The 21,402-nt window shown below is 39.6% G+C and overlaps 1 protein-coding gene across 2 annotated transcripts in view; it reads left to right on the plus strand.

Annotated features, from left to right (window-relative positions):
• Vwa3b (von Willebrand factor A domain containing 3B) overlaps positions 1-21,402 on the plus strand; it is a 201,657-nt gene that overhangs the window by 80,992 nt on the left and 99,263 nt on the right. For both annotated transcript variants that reach the window (XR_004516439.1, XM_033761713.1), the window contains exons 9-12: positions 5,681-5,877; positions 8,933-9,087; positions 12,615-12,753; positions 13,808-13,939. Coding sequence is in view for 1 of the 2 variants with exons in the window: in XM_033761713.1 (XP_033617604.1) it covers positions 5,681-5,877; positions 8,933-9,087; positions 12,615-12,753; positions 13,808-13,939 (623 nt within the window). In the remaining variant the exon portion in view is untranslated. The remainder of the gene's footprint in view (positions 1-5,680; positions 5,878-8,932; positions 9,088-12,614; positions 12,754-13,807; positions 13,940-21,402) is intronic.

The following is a 21,402-nucleotide window of genomic DNA, read 5'->3' on the forward strand; positions in this document are numbered from 1 at the left end:
AAAGAGAAAGAGAAAGGAGTAAAAGTGTCTGTACTGGAAAATAAGAAGTATCTCCATTTGTGGATGACATAATCATGTACATAGAAACTCTGAGGGTTCCACAAAGAACATTTTAAAGCTAATAAATGAGTCCAGCATGGTTGCAGAAGAGAAAATCAATAAATAATCTATTGCATTTCTATATAATAGTCATGGACAATCTGAAAATAAAATTAATAAAACAATTCTACAATAGCATCAAAAATTAAAGTAACTGTTAGGTACAAATTTAACAAAAGAAGTATAAGACCAGTATACTAAAAATATTTACAGAATACCATTGAAATTAATAAGCCCTTAAAAAAAGGAAAGACACCCATGCTCATGAAGATCTACCACTGTTAATAAGGCCATACTTTCCAGATTGACCTATACATTCAGCACGACCCCTACAAAATCCCACCTGGATTTTTGGCAGAAATTTACAAGCTGTTCCTCAGTCTTTGAAAATAACAATGTTGGAAGACGTACACTTCCCATTTTCACTGTCTGTTACAGAGTTAAAGTAATGAAGATGGTGAAGTACTGGCTGGATGGACAACGCTGGATTTCTGAAACAGCAGAACAAGATGAACAGAAGTAGACTCATTCATTTATTGTCAATTGATTTTTGGCAGTGGGGCCAAGACATTGCAATGGGGAAAGAATAATCTGTCAATAATGCTGCCTAGATAATTGGATATCAAAACCCAACAAATTTAGCTGGGCTCCTACCTCACACCATAAACAAAAATTTAACTCAAAATGGATCAAAGTCCTCAGTGTAAGAGATAAAACTCCAGTGAAATTTTTAGATGAAAACCAAAGGGAAAATGTTTGTGACATTAGGGTGGCAATAGTTCTTGGTTGCAACAGTTAAATAAAGAACCCAGGAAAAAAATAGATACATTGAACTTCAAGAAATTTACAGTTTTATGCTTCAATGGACACTATCAAGAAAGTAGGACAGCCTGTAGAATGGAAGTATTTGCAAATTATGTATCTGATAAGGTTGTAGACCCAAAGAAATATAAGACTCATACAATTCAAAAATAAAAAGGCCAATAACCGGATCCTCACTATTTACCGTGTGAATTTAAAATCTTTCAGCCTAAAATTTCCTGTTTATCTTTTGTCACTTCCTCATCTCAGTTCTATTTTGTACCAAACGTCTTGAAATGGTCTGTGTTTATCTCACCACGTTATGGCTATTTTAAAAGAAATAGTTGTGCAGGGTAAAATTTGATGGTTACCTCATTGATCCTCAACTATTACCTATTTATTTTAAGCATCCCCTTTGATGTATGCACATTAAAATGTGGCTGTCCGCACCCCCTTTGTGGTTTATTCTCATCTTCATATGAGTTTATCACTAAACTAAAATGACTCTCACTGTGTATTTCTCAGCAATCAGCTGCAGGTGTTGAAGAATTCAGACATTCTTCCTGCAGCTGCCTCATTCACAGACTACATCTAAGTAATTTTTTAAAGTTTCCTTCTTTGAGAATTGTGCGGCAGAAGAGAAAGTGAGAGAAACATAGAACCATGTCTTTGAGAGGGTGTGAACTCCTCTTCTGTGTTCCTGTGTTCTTTTCATTACTGGGGCTTTTTGTTCTTTATTCCTACATCTGCTTCTTTTCACTATTTTTTAATTGCTTTCTCTCTCTTCCCCTTCACCTCCTGAAGATGACAGGAATTAGAGACACTCAGGGTTGGAATCGTTTTTCCCACTGATTTATAAATAGCTGGGTAAGCTACGGAACCCTTCATTACAACAGAGATTCTACTTTGATTTTACAAGCAATACAAGGCGGAAGTAAATATGATTTTACAATATTCCAGGGGACGAAGAGCCTAGAATTCATTAGAATTCTTTCCTGTTCTCCCGTTATCTCCCATTAAGTTTTTTTTCCTAATAGACTTCCTCAAGATTATGTGACAAACTCTAAAACTTCCCACTTAGACCCAGTCACAGACTTGACATTTGATCACAGGTCCATCACTGGGCCTTGGCCCTAATGTGAGCAGCCCCGGGTCACTCCTACAAACATTTGCCTCAGTCTCCACAGTGGACCCATTCTGTAGAAGGTTGCTGGGTTTCCACCTCTGTCTCCCTCATCCTCCTGGCCTGGTAGCCCTGCCGTGCCAAGCACATAGGCTCAGAATGACAACAACAACAAAAACCCAAAAAACACCTAGCAAAAAGTCCAGCAGATGCTGGGACTGCTCAGGAACCAGCTGCTCTCTCACCCCATTCTGTCACCACCTGTCCCCTGAGCCTCAGAGCAAGACAGGCTTCATCTCACCGTCAGAGGACCCATGGCCCTGCAGCTACCATCTGCTGTGCTGGCTCATGCTGCTGAAGCCTCACTCATGTCTCCAGTAGGTGGGACCTGGATTTCTTTTGCTGGTAGTTGCTGTCTTTATTCCTCTCTTCCCAGCTGTCCTCAATTCTGTTTGCCTTCTCACCTCCCTCCTTCCTTGCTTCATGCTTTCCTTCTCTTCCCTCCCTCTCTTCCTTTGTTCCTTCTTGTCTCCCTCCTTTCCTTCCTTCCACCTTCTTCTTCTTCAGCTAATCCACAGCATCCTTTTCCCATAAACACTTTCCCTATGGTGGCCAAGGATTTGTTCAGTGTCTCGTGACAACTGTAATTATGAGAGGTGTTGAATAGCATACATCAAGCTGTTGTCCCTAAAATGCAAGCCTTCTGCATGGTCCTGTGCAGAGACTGGGACCCAATACCTCTGGGATCCTGCTTGTAGTGAGTCCCCCTGTCCATTCTCAAAAGAGAGGCTTAGGGACAACTTGCGATGAAGCACCCCTAGAAACTGCATTTCACACTCCCCATTATTTTTGCCCAAGGGGCCCCTTTCTGAGTCACTGTCCCTGGCAAGCAGTGGAGACAGTGTTTGTGGGACCTGCTGTGGAAACATCACTCTGCAGATCTAGTTTATTCATTCACTGATAGTTCTCTTGAACGGCGCGATAACCTGGCCTGGCAGGAATGAAGTGGCAGACATAACTTTCAGAGGAGGAGGATGGAGGAAGGCAGTTATGGGAGAGGTGAATAAATCCCTGATGGCTGGGAGTGTTTGGGGAGCTAGATTCTGAAGATGGGGGCAAGGGTTGAGGGAGAGAGTGGATATGCTAAATTATGTCAGGTTTATCATTTTCTTGTGGCCTTGGCTATAACAGTGATGATTTGAAAAGCCATTGGCCAGAATACCTTATTCCTTGAAAACTGTTCTGAGATTGATAAGTAGGATGGACAAGGCCAGGCAAGTAAATTCTGGGGATGTCGATGAGCTCTGCCATCTGCTTCCCTTGTTCATGGCTGAAAGAAAATCTTTAACAATCTGTCGAGTGGAACAGGAAAGCCACATGTAATCAGCAGTAGCTGCGAGCTCACACCTCTATAGTAAATGAAGGCTCTGTAGGTGAGAATCCATGCAACACTTTTAATTAAAATGACTGCAGGGGAATGGAAAGAACCCCTTAGTAAGTGACGCTAATGAGCAGATGATGCCCTTCCTCTCTCCTCCTGGGGAAAACGAGGCTCAGCCGCTAATTGGTGTCATTAGCACTAAAACAGAAAAGATTTCATTTCTTTCCTGCTTTCTTTAGCCTTGGAGCACCTAGCTCCTTGTTTTTTATTGCTCGGCTGCCCCTTCTTTCCTCTATGAAAGTCCAAGCTGTTTGGGGTTCTTTAGCTGAATCCGCTTTCAGATGGTAAATGAGAGCCTGAACTGCGTTCTCCAGAGGCTTTGCTGCCTAGTCCTGGGTGATGCTGAGAGTTCAATGCTAGTCTCTGTCTCTTTGAAAACCTTTGTGAGCATTGGTTCATGTGTTTTTAGGAAGCTCTTTTATGGACACCTGGAACCTAAACTTGATAAAAGGCTTTTGTCTTTTTCTTGTCAACCCAGGACAGAGCAGAAGCATGTGGCCCAGTGTGTGTTACTATGGAAACGATGGAATCAAAATTTATTTCCTACTGCTACAGTACACCTACTGACCAGGAAAAAGGGGAAAGAAAATGCCTCCCTACATAGGAGAGACTTAGTAATTAATAATAATTGAGGAAATGTCACAGGCAGGTTTCTCCCTGACAAAAACAGCTTCATGCTTCTTGCTGTTTCCTTGGGATGCAGGACAGATTTCTAGAGAACCACAGGGATGAGAAACTGTGGGAGTCTCTGACCCGAACCCCTAGAAGGAAGGTTGGGTGGACACCGTGATTCCTTGGAAACCACCTCTACCATCCCGCATAGAGCCCAGAGTGGCTTCTGATGCTGTGCTGGTTTCAAGTTCAAAAGTTGAAACAAGTTTCTTCAATAAGTTCCAGCTCCAGTAGTTTCAGATGGATTCTTTCAAAGATATTTTGTTAAAATGCAAGGACATGGCTCACAGGAAGCACTAATGGACAGCTCCTTTATGTATTACTGAGAAAAAAAGGGCATTAAAGAATTTTGTCTCTGCACATCTTATTCTAATTATGTAGCCCTTAAATACAGTGAAGGGTATGTGGGTAATATTTTATTTCCCTAATATTGATTGCTAGTTTTTAATTACAATCAATTCTCTGTATCCTTTGGTTTCACATCTGAGGATTCAACCAAATAGTGATTGAAAATATTTGGGGAAAATTGTGTCTGTACTGAAGATGTACAGATTTTTAAAATCATTATTCTCTAAACCACAGACTATAACAACTATTTACATGGAATTTATGTTGTTTTAGATATGTTATCTAGAGATCTTTGTAAAGCATATGGGAGAATATGCATAAATTCTATGTAAATACCACACCATTTTATACAAGGGATTTAAGCATCTGCAGATTTCGGTACCTACAAGGGCTCTTGGTACCAGTGGCCTGAGATACCAAGACATGACTGTACAAGTGACCACGGGAAATCACCAAGGGATGTGCTGAAAGTTGGGAATGCTATACTTGGGCAGTTAACCTTCTGGGTTCTACCTTAACTTGTGAACCTAAGGTGACCTGTCCCCAATATAGCTCTGGGCATCTGAACTGATGGATAAGGTTTCTGAGCCTGCAGAGCTGAGAGCTGGGCTCTGAACAGCAAAGCACTCACCAAAGGATCAAGGAGATTGATTAAGGGCAGCCCACCAGCCTTTGCAGGCTGAGACTCTTCATGTACCCATAGGCTGTGCTGTGTGTCTTTCTTCTCTTTCCTCTCTATCAGAGAGCACTGTCGTGTGACTCTTTCCACCAAACTGCTGCCCAAAACTGAGGAAGGCTGAGCAGACATGGTCTCCATCTGCAGGTGAAGCTACCTGAGCTGCCTAAGTTCAGAGAGGTCAAAGGGGATGACTTACTCAACTGGACCTAACCAGTAGGTGACAGAGTCAGGACTTGAGCTCAGAGCTTCTGACCTTGAATTTAATGTTCTCCTGACTCACAGCTTTGGTCTGTCATCCAACTCCATGCAGGCATGGGCCAGGCAATTTAAGTAGAGGAGGAAATGAGGGGAAAAATAGATTCCTGCTGCTCAGTGTTGTGAATTAACTTCTTCCAAGTCCTGTATTTTCCTGTGATCTACGGTGACCATGCCCCAGTTTGGTCAGCACAAGGTTTGGGGGATGACATGAATGGCTCATACAGTATGAATGGCTGATGAACTGTGATCCCCAAAACAGAGTCAGGAGCAGCATCTGTCCAGAATGAGGCAAATCCAGAAGACATCTGGGACTCTGAGAAGTGGCTACAGAAATATGGCTTGACGGCTCAGAAGCTGGAGTTTTATGATGTCCTTGCCGATTGTTCCTTCCGCCACGCCGATGGAGTTGTTGACATAAAAGCCAAGCCCGAGGATGAGTCTGAGCAGACCAGTGCGGTAGGTGGAGTGAACTTTGGGTGGGGCATTCCCTGAGGGGTGGGGCCTCCCTCAGATCAGAAGTTGAGAGCAGAGAGCCACACTGAAAGGCAGCAAGGACGAAAATCAGTCTTCCTTCTACTTTGTATCTTATTCTTTAAAAGCTACCTTTGGGAGTGGAGATCAAGTCTTGAAGTGGTTTCTAGTCTGTTTTGTGTTGTAATAACAGAATACCAGAGCCTCATTACTTTATAAATAAAGATGGTTAATTTAGCTCACAGATTTGGAGGTGGAAAGTCTGTGATCAGGCCACCCTCCTTTGGCCTCCGGTGAGGGTACCTTGCCTGAGTGACAATTTGGCAGAAAAGGAGCAAGGGAACTGGCTATGTGCAAAAGGGGACTGCGTGCATGGCCTAGTTGTGGCTTTTTGCTACACCTACTCACGGAGGAAAAATGGGAGGAAAGTAGGCTTGGGTAGAAGACCACATATGTGTATGAGAGAGAGAGAGAGAGAGAGAGAGAGAGAGAGAGAGAGAGAGAGAGAGAGGCCAACCCAGTTCATAACAACCCACTCTAGGGGTAACTGATCCAATTCAGAGAAACCTAACTCTTCTGCAAGGTAAAGTTTCATTCCTTCTAGTGACTTAAAGGAGACAGCTCCCAACACAGCTACACCAGGCACCAAGCTCAATACTTGGTTAGGACATATAACTGTCAAGCCATTGCCAATAACTGTCCCCACACCATGCTGCAGCTGCTAGTCCAGGGCTGTACTTAGAGAAGCATTCATGTGTAGAACAGACAACACAAGATATTGGAGGTGCAGAAAGACTGAGAAATATCACAATATGAAACAGAAAATCAGGATAAAATGAATATTCTGGATTTGTGAAACCAAAGGAAAGCTCTTTCAGGAGGTAGCAAATGCCAGGCTTAGAGATGTGTGCTTATAATCTCAGCACTTGGGAGACTCAGTAGGAGGACTGCCATGAGTTCAAGACTGTGTGGGCTGCCCAGTGAGTTCAAGGCCAGCCTGAACTACATAGCAAGACCCTATCCCAAAAAATAAAACAAAAGGAGGCAGTCAAGTCCCAGGTACTGTAAAGTAAGAGCTGAAAAGCATGTCCTAGAGCAGACTTGTGGAGACAAGAGGGGAGGAGCCTCCCACCTCCCCAAACACAGTGCCACCCGATGTATTGATTCTCAAAGGCTGGAGTTTAGCATCGGGATCATTATGAGAAGTCTGTGGATCCAACAGAGAGGAAACTCCGGGGCCCTTGGCCACCTTATGCTCTTGTGCTCCAGCCCTCTCTCCCCATGTTGTGTTCTTGCCTTCTCGCTACCGCGCATTCATGATGAACTGCCAGACAGCAGTATGAAAACTGAATTAGAAGATTGCAGAATTGACGCAAGGCTTGTTTCCCAGCATACCCTGGGATGCAAGCAATTGCCACAGTGCAGGAAAATCTCATTTGTGGGTTTCCTCCCCCAGAACATTTCTCTAGTTCTGTAGACATTATTCAGTAATGTTCAGGAAGTCACACATAACTAAATTTTCATTTAAATGGATCTTTAAAAAATATTAATCTTTGTCAGTTTGGATATAGCTTACTGCAGACTCCTGACAAAGCAGCAGGCCCAGAGCTAGCTTACACTGATTTCTTTACTTTTTGACAATTGTAAATGAAATTTTGCAGGGTAGGTTTGAAGAATCTGGCTTTTAAAAGGGTAATTTTGCCTCAAATTTTTTGTGCTGGTGAATAATAATATGATAAAGGTTGAGAATTATATAGTAATGCTATTATTGTCTTTCACAAATATTGATGAAAAGGGAAATTTTTACATTTAGTATTTAAGACGACTGGTCCCAAACTGGATTTACCCCTAAGATTACGATGTGTATAAAATAGGGAGAAACCCCATTAAAAACCTTTTAAAGCAAAACATGTTAAATATGTAGATTGTTTAGGCTCCCCAGGATTCTTCTGGACTGGACCCCACCAAAATTTTTAACTGGTTTATGAGTACAGATCCAGAAAAGCCATTGTACTGAGAAATAAGTGACTAAAAAGACTTCATCTGCTGATATTTTGACAGCCCTGTTCTCCATATCTGTAAAACGGGTGTTGTAAAGTGGAAATTAAAAACTACATGTCTGAGCACAATACCAAACACTTAGGAGATAGATGCCCAGTTGAATGGTACCTTTTATGTGTTGCAAATATTAGCATTATGAGTTAAAAGTTAGCACTTGTGCAATGTCTTTATGTTTTATATGGAAGGTAAAACTGTGCACTCTCATTTTACACATGAGAAAATGAGGTTGTGGGGCCTCTGGAAGTTAGGTAACTCCCCTTCCCATGGCCACACTCCTTCCTTTCCAGTCTGTCTTATATCTTAGGTTTAATTTGTCCTCTTTTCCTTCCTTGCCCTATATCCCCCATAGCATTTGATGTCACTTGCCCTGCCCTCTTCTACTTTGTCTTCCCTCTGGCCCTCCTGCTCTTAACGTGAGCTCTGTAGGCAGGGTTTGGAGTCTTTGTTTATGGACTTTATTCCTGGAGCCTGGAGGAGCTCCTGGTGAGGAGCAGTGACAGACAGAGCAGAGTGCTCCTTACTGGAGCCTCTGTTCTTGGACCAGGTCTGCAGGTCTCAGGAGAAGATGCTTAGATCTCAGATGGGGTTCTCAGCTACTTACTTTGCTCTCTTTGCAGCTGGGAATAACAAAGAAAAATGCTATGTGTGAGACTCAGGCCCTACCTCGAGAATGGTCTCCCTTGACCCTCCAGTGCTCTGTGAGGCTTTTTTCTTTACCAGTATATTCTTATGTTCTCTCCCCACCCCCTTGACCCCCCACACACCTTTTCCCTCCTGATGGAATCTATTGGGCAGGGATAGAATCACATCTGTCTTTCTGAACATTGCCTATACCTAGCACAGGTCTCCCTATGGAGCAGAAATTGAATGATCCTATGGTGAGAATGAGTGCCACGAATTGCATAAATAAGGCAAGGGAGGCGTGCCGTCCTGGACCCTCTTCTTTAGTTTCTGAATGACTCTTTTCTCCTTCCCCTAGGAGACCAACATGAAGACAATCCATGCAAAATATTGTAGCAAGTTTGTCCACGCTCCCTGGAAGGATGGGAGCTTGGTCCATGTCAATATCACCAAGGAGAAGTACAAGTGGTACAATGAGAAAATGCACACAGCCCTGGCCAGAATCCAGAAGAGGTCAGTGTATTCATAGGAGGGTACAAGTGATGTAGAATCCCTTAAAATGCAAACCTGTGCGATATCTTGATAAAACCTCAACTAAGAGAAATGGCCAATAAACCCTCAGGTTGCCATCTAATGGCCTTGTTATCAACAGAAGGGGGATATTTTGAATTCAGAGACCAGCTGCCTGGATGCCAGTGCAGAGTCTTACAAACAGCGAACAAGGTGTAGTCATCACATTGGTTATACTCCACTGTTGGCTGAGGAAAGCTTCTGATCATGTTTTGGATTTTTTTTGTGGATCAGTTACCTTGCAGACTGAATTACACCTGTCCCCTGTGCTCCTGAATGTTTCAAAGCAGCTATTGCAAGGTTGTGAAATACTAGAAAACAATTAAAATATATATCTATGTGTATACATATTTATGTATGTACACTGAAATAAACTTAAAGTAACTTCATGTCATCCTTCTCAATGTTGTTGGGTCTTAAACTCGATCATGCTCATGAACCTGGTGTACTAATACTGTGACCTCAGGGTTGGCCGTATGAGGATGATCTACCTTAACACCTTCACTTCCCAGAGGCTGGGGGACAGTTTTATTCTAGAAGACTAAATTTATTCAGGTGTGTGGGCTCTGAGGTCAGATAAAGTTGGATTCTAATCCCACCTCTGCCACTGTCTTTTTGCATGTTTCCTCATTTATAAAGTAGGAAAAGTAATGCTCTTTATAAGTTTGTTTGTTTTTTTGGTAGCGGGGATTGAGCTCTGGTCTTTGCACTTGCAAGGCAGGCCACCAAACCGCTGAGCTAAATCCCCAGCCCTGATCTTTTCAAAGAATCAGCTTTTTTATTTCACTGGATATAGATATAGATGTAGATACAGATACAGACAAATAGTTTTCTCTTTCTGTGCCATTGAATTCTGCACTTAACTTTATTAAATTTCCTTTTTTCTCTTTACTTTGGGTTTAAGTTTCTTCTGTCATTTGTTCTTTGACCAAAGGCTTATTAGAAACATGTAGCTTACTTTCCAAATGGTTATAGTTTGTTCTCTTTTTAATTTTTTGTGCCTTCTTTGAAGTATTTATGATTCCTTTTAATCTCCACCTGTTGTCTCATTAACACCACCTCTTTGTTTTGTTTTAATGTGTGTGACTATTTAGCATTCACGATATTCATCTTTAACTATCACAGTCTACCTGCAAATAATATTGTATCACTTCATGTTTATTTTAATATCTTACACCTTCCTTTTTCTCCCTTTTCTTTTCCTTTAATATCCTGCACTTCTACATATGCTATAAGCTTCACATTACAAATAGTCCATTATCTTATAACTAGATTAGAAACTAGAACAAGTATATTTTATGTTCATCCACACACTTGATATTTCTATTACTCTTTACTCCTTTTATGGATCCAAGTTTCCATTTGACATAATTATATTTCTGCCTAAAGAAAGTCCATTGGCATTTCTTGTAATACAGGTTTGTTAGTGATGAATAACTGTCAGCTGTTTTAGTCTGGAAAACTCTTTATCTTTATTTTTAAAAATATATTTGTGCTACCCACAGAATTCTAGTTTAAAATTTTTATCTTTTGTTATTAAAAACTCTTCCTCTTGCTGTGCATGATTTATGATTAAAAGGCTCTTGTTATTTTTAGGTTTGTTCCTCTACATGCAATGTGTATTTTTCTGTGTCTGGCTTCTTTTAAGATTTTTCTTTATTTCATCAATTTTATGATGTGTCTTGGTGTGGTTTTCTTCATTTTGCTTTTTTTTTTTTTTTTTTTTTTTTTTTTTTTTTTTTTTTTTTTTTTTTTTTTTTTGGCTCTTTGACCTTCTATTTGTAGATATATTGCTTCAGTGAAAAATTGGAAACATTTTAATCACATTTTTCCAAATGTCTTTTGTTTCGTTCTTCTCTCTCGTTCATGTCTTAGACTCCCTGGTATTGTTACGTGAGCTACTTAGTCACTTGAATTTTTTAGTCTTTCTTTCTCTCTTTCATTTTGTATTAGTTCCTATTGCAGTGTCTTTTAAAATTTTTTTCTGATCTTTTCAACTGATGTCTACATAATTACTGTTAATACTAAATTTTTTCATTTCAGATATCGTGTATTTCTAAAAGTTGCATTTGAGTCTTTTTTATATCTTCCATTTCTCTTCTAATTTTCTTCACACTTTACCATCTTGAATGTATGAATTACATTTGTAATCACTGTAATAGAAACAACCTTTTCTGCTAATTCTGCAATCTGTGTTGTTTTGGGTTTGCTTTCTATTGATCAATTTCTCTTCTGATTTTGGATCATGTTTTCCTGCTTCTTTGCAGGCCCATTCATTTGTGACCGAATAACCAAAAACTGAATTTTACATTGTTAGATGCTGGACCTCGTGTATTTTATGTGTTCCTCGTCTCAGTTGAGTTACATGGAATCAATTTGATTCTCTAAGTCTTGCTTTTAGGTTGTGGTAGCCTTTATCTTAGGGCTCCTTTGATCCCACTCCTCAGGCCCAACTCTGTCAGGATTCCGTTTCATCCCCTGTGGTTTAAGCAGATTCCCCCACTCTGGCTGGAGGGAGGAGCTCAGGGGACTTGATCCACTTACTCCTTTTTGGTGATTTGTTCCTTGGCTTCAGTAGTTTCTTCTAAGGCATGCTTCAATCATCACTTTGCCAAAATCTCATAGGCCGCTTTCTGCACATCTCTGGAGCAAGTTATCTCTCCTTTTCCACCTTCTCTCTCACATATCTCTCCACTCCTCTCTTCTTCCTTCTCCTTCTTTTCTCTCTTCTCCATTCTCCTATCCTCTCCTTTCTTCTCTCTCTCTCTCTCTCTCTCTCTCTCTGTGTATTTCCTCTATATTCTCTCTTTCTACCCTTCTGTGCAGTAACCACACTCTTCAGCCTTTTGCCCTACAGATTCTAGTTGGCTAGGTCTTACTAAACCCTGAACTCCATTAAGCTATTTCTCTTTCCTCTCCCCCAGTTTCCCTTGCAGCCACGTGCTTCATTAGTATCCAGTGCTGGGCACCTGAGCATGGCCCATAGAAGCAGTCCTGTGCACCCAGCACTTGGAGCTCGGTTGTCACCAGGCTTGGCATTGCTTGACACTGTCCACAAGCTCCACAGGAGTTTCTGGAATGTGCTGGCTTCTCCAGCTTGACCATACTCAGCAGGATTAGAAGAACAAATGGTTGGAAACCATAGCTGAGGACCGCTACAGAGGAGATGACTAGAAGGAACATACTTTTAGCTTTGGCACTCACACTGGATTTATTTTTCTGTCATATAGAAGAACTTAGTTAGGATTCACTCAGATGGATGACAGGTAGTGAAAAGCACTGATAAGGGAGCCAGCCCAAATGTCGAATTTGCTGCAGAAGACCTCCAAGTGAATAATCCACTTGCTGAATATGGTGTCTACATAATACATAGCACAACTCTGGCTTCTGCAGATGTATAATTAAGCTCTGAGGAAGATGATTTGTGACTGAAGGCATTAACCATTCACTTTGAAACTTCGTCCTGCCAGGATTAAGTGGCTGCAGAATGGGAGCCAAGTCCTCTTTGGGAAAGTGTGTGAAGATTGCATCTATGTCCTCATTGACACATCTCACTCGATGAAGAGCAAACTGGACCTGGTGAAGGGCAAGATTATCAGGTTTATGCAGGTCAGGCAGAACTTTCAGTGTTGTGTGTTTGGGGCCTGTGTGTCATAAATGCAACTCCAGCAATCATTGTCTGTAATGGTTCCCATGGACAGGGAAGTTTTGCAAAAAAAAAAATCCATGAGAAACCAGTTCGGGAAAAGCTCCCCTTTGCCAGTTAGCAAATCATTGGTTCTCTTTTGCAAGCAGACCTGTTCTCTGTTGTGTCTTTTCTGGCACACACAGGATTTCAAGGGAGTGTTTATATTAATTGCTTCAACTTTTCATTATCCTGAAAGCTGGTGTACAGAAGCCTCCATCATTTTCCAGATGTTTATTATTTTGGCATTTGCATTTTAGCCCCCAGTGTTTGTTACTGATGCTGTGTATATGCCCAGAACTGTTGCCCAGGAGGAGCCTAGGTGGATGAGCAGAAGCAGCCGGTTCTCAGTCTAACTGCACTGCCTCTGAGCTGTGGGACCTGAACAGGTCGCTGTGGTTTCCCAAGCTCAGTTTCTGCCCCTATAAGTGGGTGTCACAGTCCTGCCATGCATCTGTCAGATTGATGTGTCGACCACAGAAATCATAGTGGGAAGAATGTGAGAAACACTAAATATAGTTGTAATTTGATAAAACTCTACTGGAGAAATGTGGGCTAATATGTAGCAAGTTAATAGGTCTTACACTGAATAATTAAAAGATGACCTAAAAGATGACCAAAATGATGATATTTTGGATTTCTATTCTTTAGGCATATTGCATTTCGTATGCTTATCCAGTACACTGTTAATATCAGTATTAAAGTCAGCATTTAACATCACATATAATTATTATCTATAATTTGCTCATTATGTGACATATGTGATATATATCCATAAAATGTGTTCCATCCAAACTAAGTATAAATTTTATTTAAATGCCTTTTGTACTAGAAATGATTTTTGCTACTGAACATAATTTTCAGCTTCTAACACTGAGAATGGATATCCTAGTGATTAAAATGTGTCAAGCTGTGAGCTGTCCTGGGCTTTCTTAAATGTGAGTGGTTTTATGGTTAAATAGTAATCATCTCTTATAGGAACAGCTGAAATACAAAAGCAAATTCAATTTCGTGACATTTGATGGCCAGGCAGTTGCGTGGCGGGACAAACTTGCTGAAATTAATGAAGATAACTTGGAACAGGCTCAGTCCTGGATTAGAGAGATTAAGGTAAGTGACAAAGAAGCTGGGGGAAGTGGCCTGAGTTTTTCACCTGTGTACTGAATTTATTGACAGGACAGAAATTTTAAGGAATGTTCTGAGGGTGGTATCACCGTCATACCTGCACATGTCCAACCTGTGGCTGTGGGTTCCACAGCCCTATGTTGTAATAAAAAAAATAGCTTTAAAAAGGAAATTTTGTTCTTTACATACATTAATTATATTATATATTTTATATGTAGCCCAAGACAACTCTCTGCACAGTGTGGCCTGGGAAAGCCAGGTATGTGGGATGGCAGACCACAGGTTTGACCCACCTGATCAGGTCACGTTAATCTAATGTCAGGAGTCAATATATTTAAAATTTGATAAATCTCTGTCCTTCAGAACAGGCACTCTTCAGTATCTGAGGAGCTTTGGTTCCTGGACCACCTCACCCCAAGAATAATAAAATCCATGGTAGTCCAAGTCCCTCATATAAAATGGCAGAGTACTTCATAGAAACTATACACACCTTCAGTGTGCTTAAATCATCTCAAGATGACTTACTATGCCTGCTATGGTATAAATGCCCTATAAATGGCTGTCATACTATATTATTTAAGGAACAATGGCAAGAAAAAATTCTGCACATATTTGGTACAGACATATTTTTTCCAAATACTTCCCATCCAAAATTGGTCGAATCATTGGGTGAAGATCCTATGGCCTGAAGGGTCCCCTTCACTCTATTTCAAGAACTGTAAGCCACTGGGTGACCATAAATTTCATAAATTTCACAATGCAATATTTTTGGTACTCAGACATTCACAGTTGTCCCATCTGATACTTCATTAATATTTCAGAGGATCTATATTCGTAATGTTAGACTTTGTTCAAAAGTCATGAATTTGTGGGATAAACAGTAAGGTCTGGGTGTTAAGGACTGAAAGCAAGGAGGAGGCAGGGTAGCAGGCTGTAGTGAGAAGGCAGAATAATTTCTCAGCCCTGTGTCTTACTTGGAGACTTTTATAACACTGGGCACAGCACTTCCATAGCCCACTGGAAGGGATTTTTCTTTTTCTAAATTTTTTTCTTGTCTTGAACTTACCTTAATTTTAAAGTCCTCTAGAATTACAGGGGCATTATAAATGGTTGAAAGACACTAAAATTGAGATTGAGTTGTTAAAAAATTAAACAGAGATTACAGACACATGAAAAATAGTTTACAAACTGAGTTTAGAACCCCACATTTGACAGGAACTCAAGCGTGGACATTAGCAGATCTCCCTACAGTAGGATTCCCTCAGGACTTGTTTTTAAAAACAAGAGGAGGAAATATGTTCTATAAGAAATATTAGTATCTGTAAGATAACTGGCCACCTTATCCTGGGAAAGAGTATTAAATTTATACCTAACTTGTTAAATTACAAAGATTAATCAATGAAGTTACTTGTGACATAGCTTCTCTCTTTTCACAAGCTATTGGTAACAAGACATATCTTGTTAATTCAGAGCTTGCTAATTTAGGATTTGCGATAGCAAGGTACATGTAATCTCATTGGATAAAAACATGAATGCATTCTATTTTATATAAAAATTACCAATGAATAGAGTCAATCATCTGTTTAGAGTCTAGGGGCTGGGATTTAGCTCAGTGGCTCTGCTACCTGCCTCACAAGTGCAAGGATCTGAGATTGATCCCTGGTACAAAAAAAAAAAAAAAAAAAAAAAAAAAATGTCTAGCCATTTGTCTAACACTGTAACTGAAATCATTTTTGTAAAGTATGATTTTTCTGGCTTTAACAATCTTCATTGATGCTCCTTTGCTTGCTTGCTTGCTGAATGTCCAAAATTCATTTTCATTAAAAACTCAATCAAGGGTAGGTGTGGTGGCACATGCCTATAATCCCAGCACTTGGGAGGCAGGAGGATTTCTATGAGCTCAAGGCCAGCCTGAACTACATAGCAAGAACTTGTCTCAGAAAAGGAAAAAACTCAATCAATAAATGGGCATCTGAAATGAATAGACATTTCTCAGAAAAAAGTACAGATAATAAATAAATACATGAAAAAATGTTTAACATCATTGGTCATTTGAGAAATGCAAATTAAAACAGCACTGAAGTTCCATCTTGCTCCAGAAATAATGGCCTTCATTAAGAAATCAAACAGGGGCCAGGGATTTAGCTCAGTGGCTCTACCACCTGCCTTGCAAAAGAGCAAGGCCCAGAGTTCGATCCTTGGTACAAAAAAAAAAAAAAGAAATCAAACAATAACAAATGCTGGACAGACCATGGGAAAAAGGAACCCTTCTTTATTGTCAGTGAGAGTATAAACTAATACAACTACTATGGAAATCAGTGTGGAGATTCCTAAAAAACTAAAAATAGAAATCCCATTTGACTCAGCTATTCCCCTTCTAGGTATCTTCCTGAAAGAGTTAAAGACATCATATTAGAGCACAATTCATAATAGCCAAATCTTGGAAACAACCTATATGTACATCAGCTGATGAATGGATAAAGAAAATGTGGTACTTATGCACAATGGAGTACTACTCTGCCATAAAGAAAAATACATGAGTCATTTGTAGTAAAATAGTTGCACCTCAAGACCATAACATTAAGTGAAGTGTAATAGACACACAAGCTTAAATATCACATAATTCTCTTATATGAGAAACCCAGTATATAAATAAAGTGCAAAATAAAGGACAGACAGTGGGAAAGAAAAGAAAGAGTAAAAAGTTATTGTAATCTAGCATGGACGATGAACCTAAAAGTATACTTTAATTAAGTATGATTGTTTTATGTGTTCTTTTGGCCTGTTGGTGTAGCTGTTAATCTGTTTGTGATAGTTAAATTATAAGAGACATAAAATAATAAATCTGATAGTGGCAAAAAGGGAAAAAAGTTTAAAATGAGGGTGGAGAGGAAGGGGAAAAGAGAATTGAGGTTTGTTATGAACATATACCAATTCTCCATAATGAATGCAATCATTATGTGCTGTAAACATATACAAATAAAAGTTAAAAAACAAAATTCATGTTTAAGATGATCATCAATTAAAATTAAAATTGTGCATGTATATATCACAATGGAATACTACAGAACCTTTAAAAGTCTTTGTTGTCTATATATAGATGGATATGTTAATTAGATTGATTTAATCATTTCACAATGTTTTCTTGTATCAAAACATCATGTCATACACCGCTAATATAATTTCATTTGTCCATAGAAATAAGTTAAAACAACAATAATAAGACCAAATTCTTCTGTTACTCTTTAGCAAGTCTGGTGCAGTAAGCAACTCAATCCACTCCAGGCACCACGCAGTGCTCTGCACTTTTCCGCCCTGGTGTCAGGAGGGGAGGTGTAGCCATCCAAGGCCTGGAAGGGAAAGGGGCAGGGCCTGCTGGGTTCCCGTGGTGGGGTTTGAGCAGAGGGTGCTAGGGGAGCTGATGCAGAGCAGTCACCAACTCTAGGTCATCTCTCCGGGGTTCTCTCAGTCTGGTTTCCCCCAACTCTTTCACCATCTTTTCAACATGGGCCCACTAGTGGGTGCTGTGAGTTACAGCTAAAATGTTCCCCCACATTCTCATGTGTGTGGAAGGTGCTATAATCACCAGTGTCTTCTTCCAGGGATGAGCACAGTAGCTGTGTGTGCAGTGAGGAGATAGAGTCTGGTCAGAAGAGGTGAGTCCCTGGGGGCTTGAGCTGGAAGGGTTCATCTCCCTTCCCAGCTCCTCCCTTCCCTCTCTGCTTCCCAAACCTCCTGAGGTGAGCAGCTCTCCTCTGTCACACCCTTCCACCATTCTGCTTACAGCCAGCTGACTGTGGACCGAATCCTCTAAAAATCATAAGCCAAAATAAACCTTCCTCTTTAAAGTTGTGGCTGCTGGGTATTTTGTCCCAGTGACGAGACTCAGCTAATGATGATTGTCTATTTTCTTTCTTTTATATTTATTTGTCAGAATCTTTGTTATAGATTACTTGGAATTTTCAATGATGTTATCTATGAATAGAGCTGATTTTGTTTTCTGTTCAACCTATATAGCCTATATTTCTTTTACTTGCTTCAATGTACTGGCTAGGATTTTCTGTATGACATTGAAGAGGAGTGACAGGCGAGGACACCCTTGACCTGTCCCTAATCTTAGTGGGAAAGTACTCACATTCACCATTAAGTACTTAGCTAACTGGAGGGCTTGTGTGTGTGTGTGAGTGTGAGTGTTTGTGTGTGTTTTATAGATGTGTGTTATCAAGTTCTTTTCTATTCTTGGTTTGCTGAGAATTGTTCCCATTGAGAATATTGAATTTTGTCAAATGTACTTTTAGCATCTATTGAGCTGATCTGTGTAGTCTGTAGATATGGTGAATTATATTGATATCTCTTTTTGGGGGGGCAGGGCCGGGGATCAAACTTGGGACCTTGCGCTTGTGAGGCAGGCAGCAGAACTACTGAGCTAAATAATTTCTTTATTTTTAAATATTGAATTGACCGTGGGATAATCTGTACTTGCTCATGATGTGTTATATATTTTATATATTCTGCATTAAATTTGCCAAAATACCTTCTTGAGGATTTTTGTACCTATGTTCATGAGAAATGTTGGTCTGTAGATTTCTTTTCTTAGAATATGTCATCTAATTTTGATATCAGAGAATGCTGGCTTCATAACATGGGCTGGGAAACATTCACTCTTCTTTTTTTCTGGAGGAAATTATATACAGTTAGAGTTTTTCTCTTTTTTCTTTAACTGATTGGTAGAATTTACCAATGAAACCATCTGTGGGTTGATTTTTCTTTGGTGGAAGTTTTTCAAATGTTCATTCAAACTTGTTTAATAAATAAGTGACTATTGAGGTTATTTGTATCAGTCTGAGTTAGTTTTACTCATTTTTTAAGGAAGTGGTCTATTGTTTATAAGATGTTGATTTTAGGCCATAGTTTATAATATTCTTTTATCATTCTTTTCACCTTTGTACAATAATGTTTATTTATTTGTTTTGGGGTTTGTTTGTGTTTTTTGGACTGGAGATTGAACTCAGGACCTTATGCTTGTCAGACAGGCAAGGCACCACTGAACTACATCCTTGGCCCAATCCTGGTAATTTTTGTCTCCTTTTTTTCTTGGTTTTTTGAGGAGTTTATAATAGCAATAGTAGTGGTGGTGGTAGTTGTTTTCCCCATCTGGTTTTACTGTTGTTTTTTTCTCCCCAAAGAAATTGCTTTGGTTTTATTAACTTGAATTTTTAAAAGATGTTTTCAGTATCACTGATTTCTAGTATTGTCTTCATTATTTTCCCTCCTTCCCTACTTTGTTTTTTTAATTAGACCACTCTCTTTTTGATCCAAGAATTTAATATTACATATCCCTTGTGATGGATTAACTAATGGTCAGCTTGTAACAACCAGCTGAACTGAATCAGCGTGGTCTGGGCATGGAAGAGCCACCTTAAGATTGCTGCTAATAACCATAAAAAGAGAACTGGAGGGGAAGATCGTGGGCTGTTGATTTTCTAAAGAGAAACTTGCATGGCTTTTCTGATGCAAACTTCGCTGTTCTTGTTGGAGGAGGAGCTCAGGGTCTCACTGTCCTTGAATGGCTGCTATGAGGGGAGCTCTAATTTTCACCATGAGCATCACTTCATGGCTCCAATGTAGATCCCTTGACCTGGTGATACAAATCCTTCATCCCACCAGTGTAGGTTTTCTGGCTTCCATCACTGGCCTCTGGGTCTTCTGGGTGCAAATCTTCAACATAGACAAGCATGAGGCATTGCCGTGTGCTCTAGGCCACTGGCTGAACTCATAGAGGACATTGCCTTGGACTCTAAGCCTTTACCAGAACTTGTGTGGGGACATTGCTGAGGGATCCCGGCCCTTAGCTGGATTCTTTGGGCCTCCAGTGTGTGGCTAATCTCTTGCAGTCCTCCTTATTTGACTTTTTTGGTAAATATCATAAAATAATCCTATAAATTATGTGTCCTGTATTAAATCTATTCTTGCCAAAACCCTGACTACAACTTCCTCCCTTACTGCTTTAGCTTCCAACGCATTTTGATCCACTTTATAACTTTTTATTCATTTCAAGCTACAGATTCTTCCTAGTCCTTGATCACAAAGACTTTTATCCTGTGCTTTTTTCTACAGTGTTTGGTTTCATGAAGTCTGTGGTCTATTTTGAATTAATGTTTGTATTAGACATGAGATTTAGGACAAGGCTTTTTTAAAACCCCGGACTGTATGTTCAATTACTCTAACACCATTTATTGAAAAGGCCGTCCCTTCTCCATGATGTTGCTTCTGTTCCTTTGTCAGGTGTACCTGTGGGTCTCTGTCTGGATCATCTGTCCTGTTCTATTGTTGGATGTGTTTGTGCTTCCACTCTGGCCAGACTATCTAATAACTGTGACTGTATAACAAGTTTAAGATTCGGGGAAAGGTAATAAGGGAATGAAAAATAATAGGAGAAAATGAAAAAATGGAAATAAAATGTTTGTAAATGGGGAGGGGAGGAGGGGGTGAAGGGAGGGCAGGGACAAGGGGGAAAATGAGAATCAAGATCTGTCATGTAAATGTACAAGATCCCAATAATGAATGTTACTATACTGTATAACTAAAATGTACCAATAAACTCAATGAGGAAAAAAAAAGATTCGGAAATTTCACTTCTCCTTTGTAAATTACTACTTTACATTTCTTTTTCAGAATTGTGTTGGTTTTTCTATGGCCTTTATTTTCAATATAACATTTTGGAACAGGCTTCTGTATGACTATTAAAAACTTTACTGATATTACTCACATTAAATCTATTCATCCAATTAGGAAGAATTGACTTACTTGTATTAACTCTTCCAATACCTGAATACAGTATATCTCTCCAAATATGTAGGAGTTCAATTTTTTTCATCAGCCTTTTGTAATTTCAGCATACAGACCTTGTATATGTTTAATTAAGCATATGCTAACTATGCCATTTTCCTTTTTTAAATTTTTAAAAGTTTTTTTTAAATGCTATTTTCTTTAGAGCAATTGTAAATGTAACTGCATTTTTATTTTGGTCACCACTTGTTCATTGTCAATATATAGAAATGCAACTGATTTTTGTGTATTGATCTTGTATCTTTCACTTTTATTAGACTTATGTACAGTCAGATTTGTATTTTTCTTTGGGGGATTTTTTTGTTGTGATTTGATGCCTTTCTTTGGATTTTCTAAGTATACAGTCAAGCAGTCTGCAAGGATAGATACAGAGATACAGACAGAGATTTTTCCTAATCTCTTTGAGTTTTATTTCTTTTTTTTTTTTCAGCTTTAATTGAGTTTATTGGTACATTTTAGGGATACAGTACAGTTACATTCATTGTTGGGATCTTGTACTTCTACATGACAAGTCTTGATTCTCATTTTTTCCCCTTACCTCTGCCCTCCCTTCACCCCCTCCTCCCCTCCCCATCTACAAACACTTTATTTTCATCTTT

The sequence above is a fragment of the Fukomys damarensis genome, unplaced genomic scaffold, assembly GCF_012274545.1.
Source record: "Fukomys damarensis isolate Sample0158 unplaced genomic scaffold, DMR_v1.0_HiC HiC_scaffold_9, whole genome shotgun sequence".
NCBI classification, from domain to species: Eukaryota; Metazoa; Chordata; class Mammalia; order Rodentia; family Bathyergidae; genus Fukomys; species Fukomys damarensis.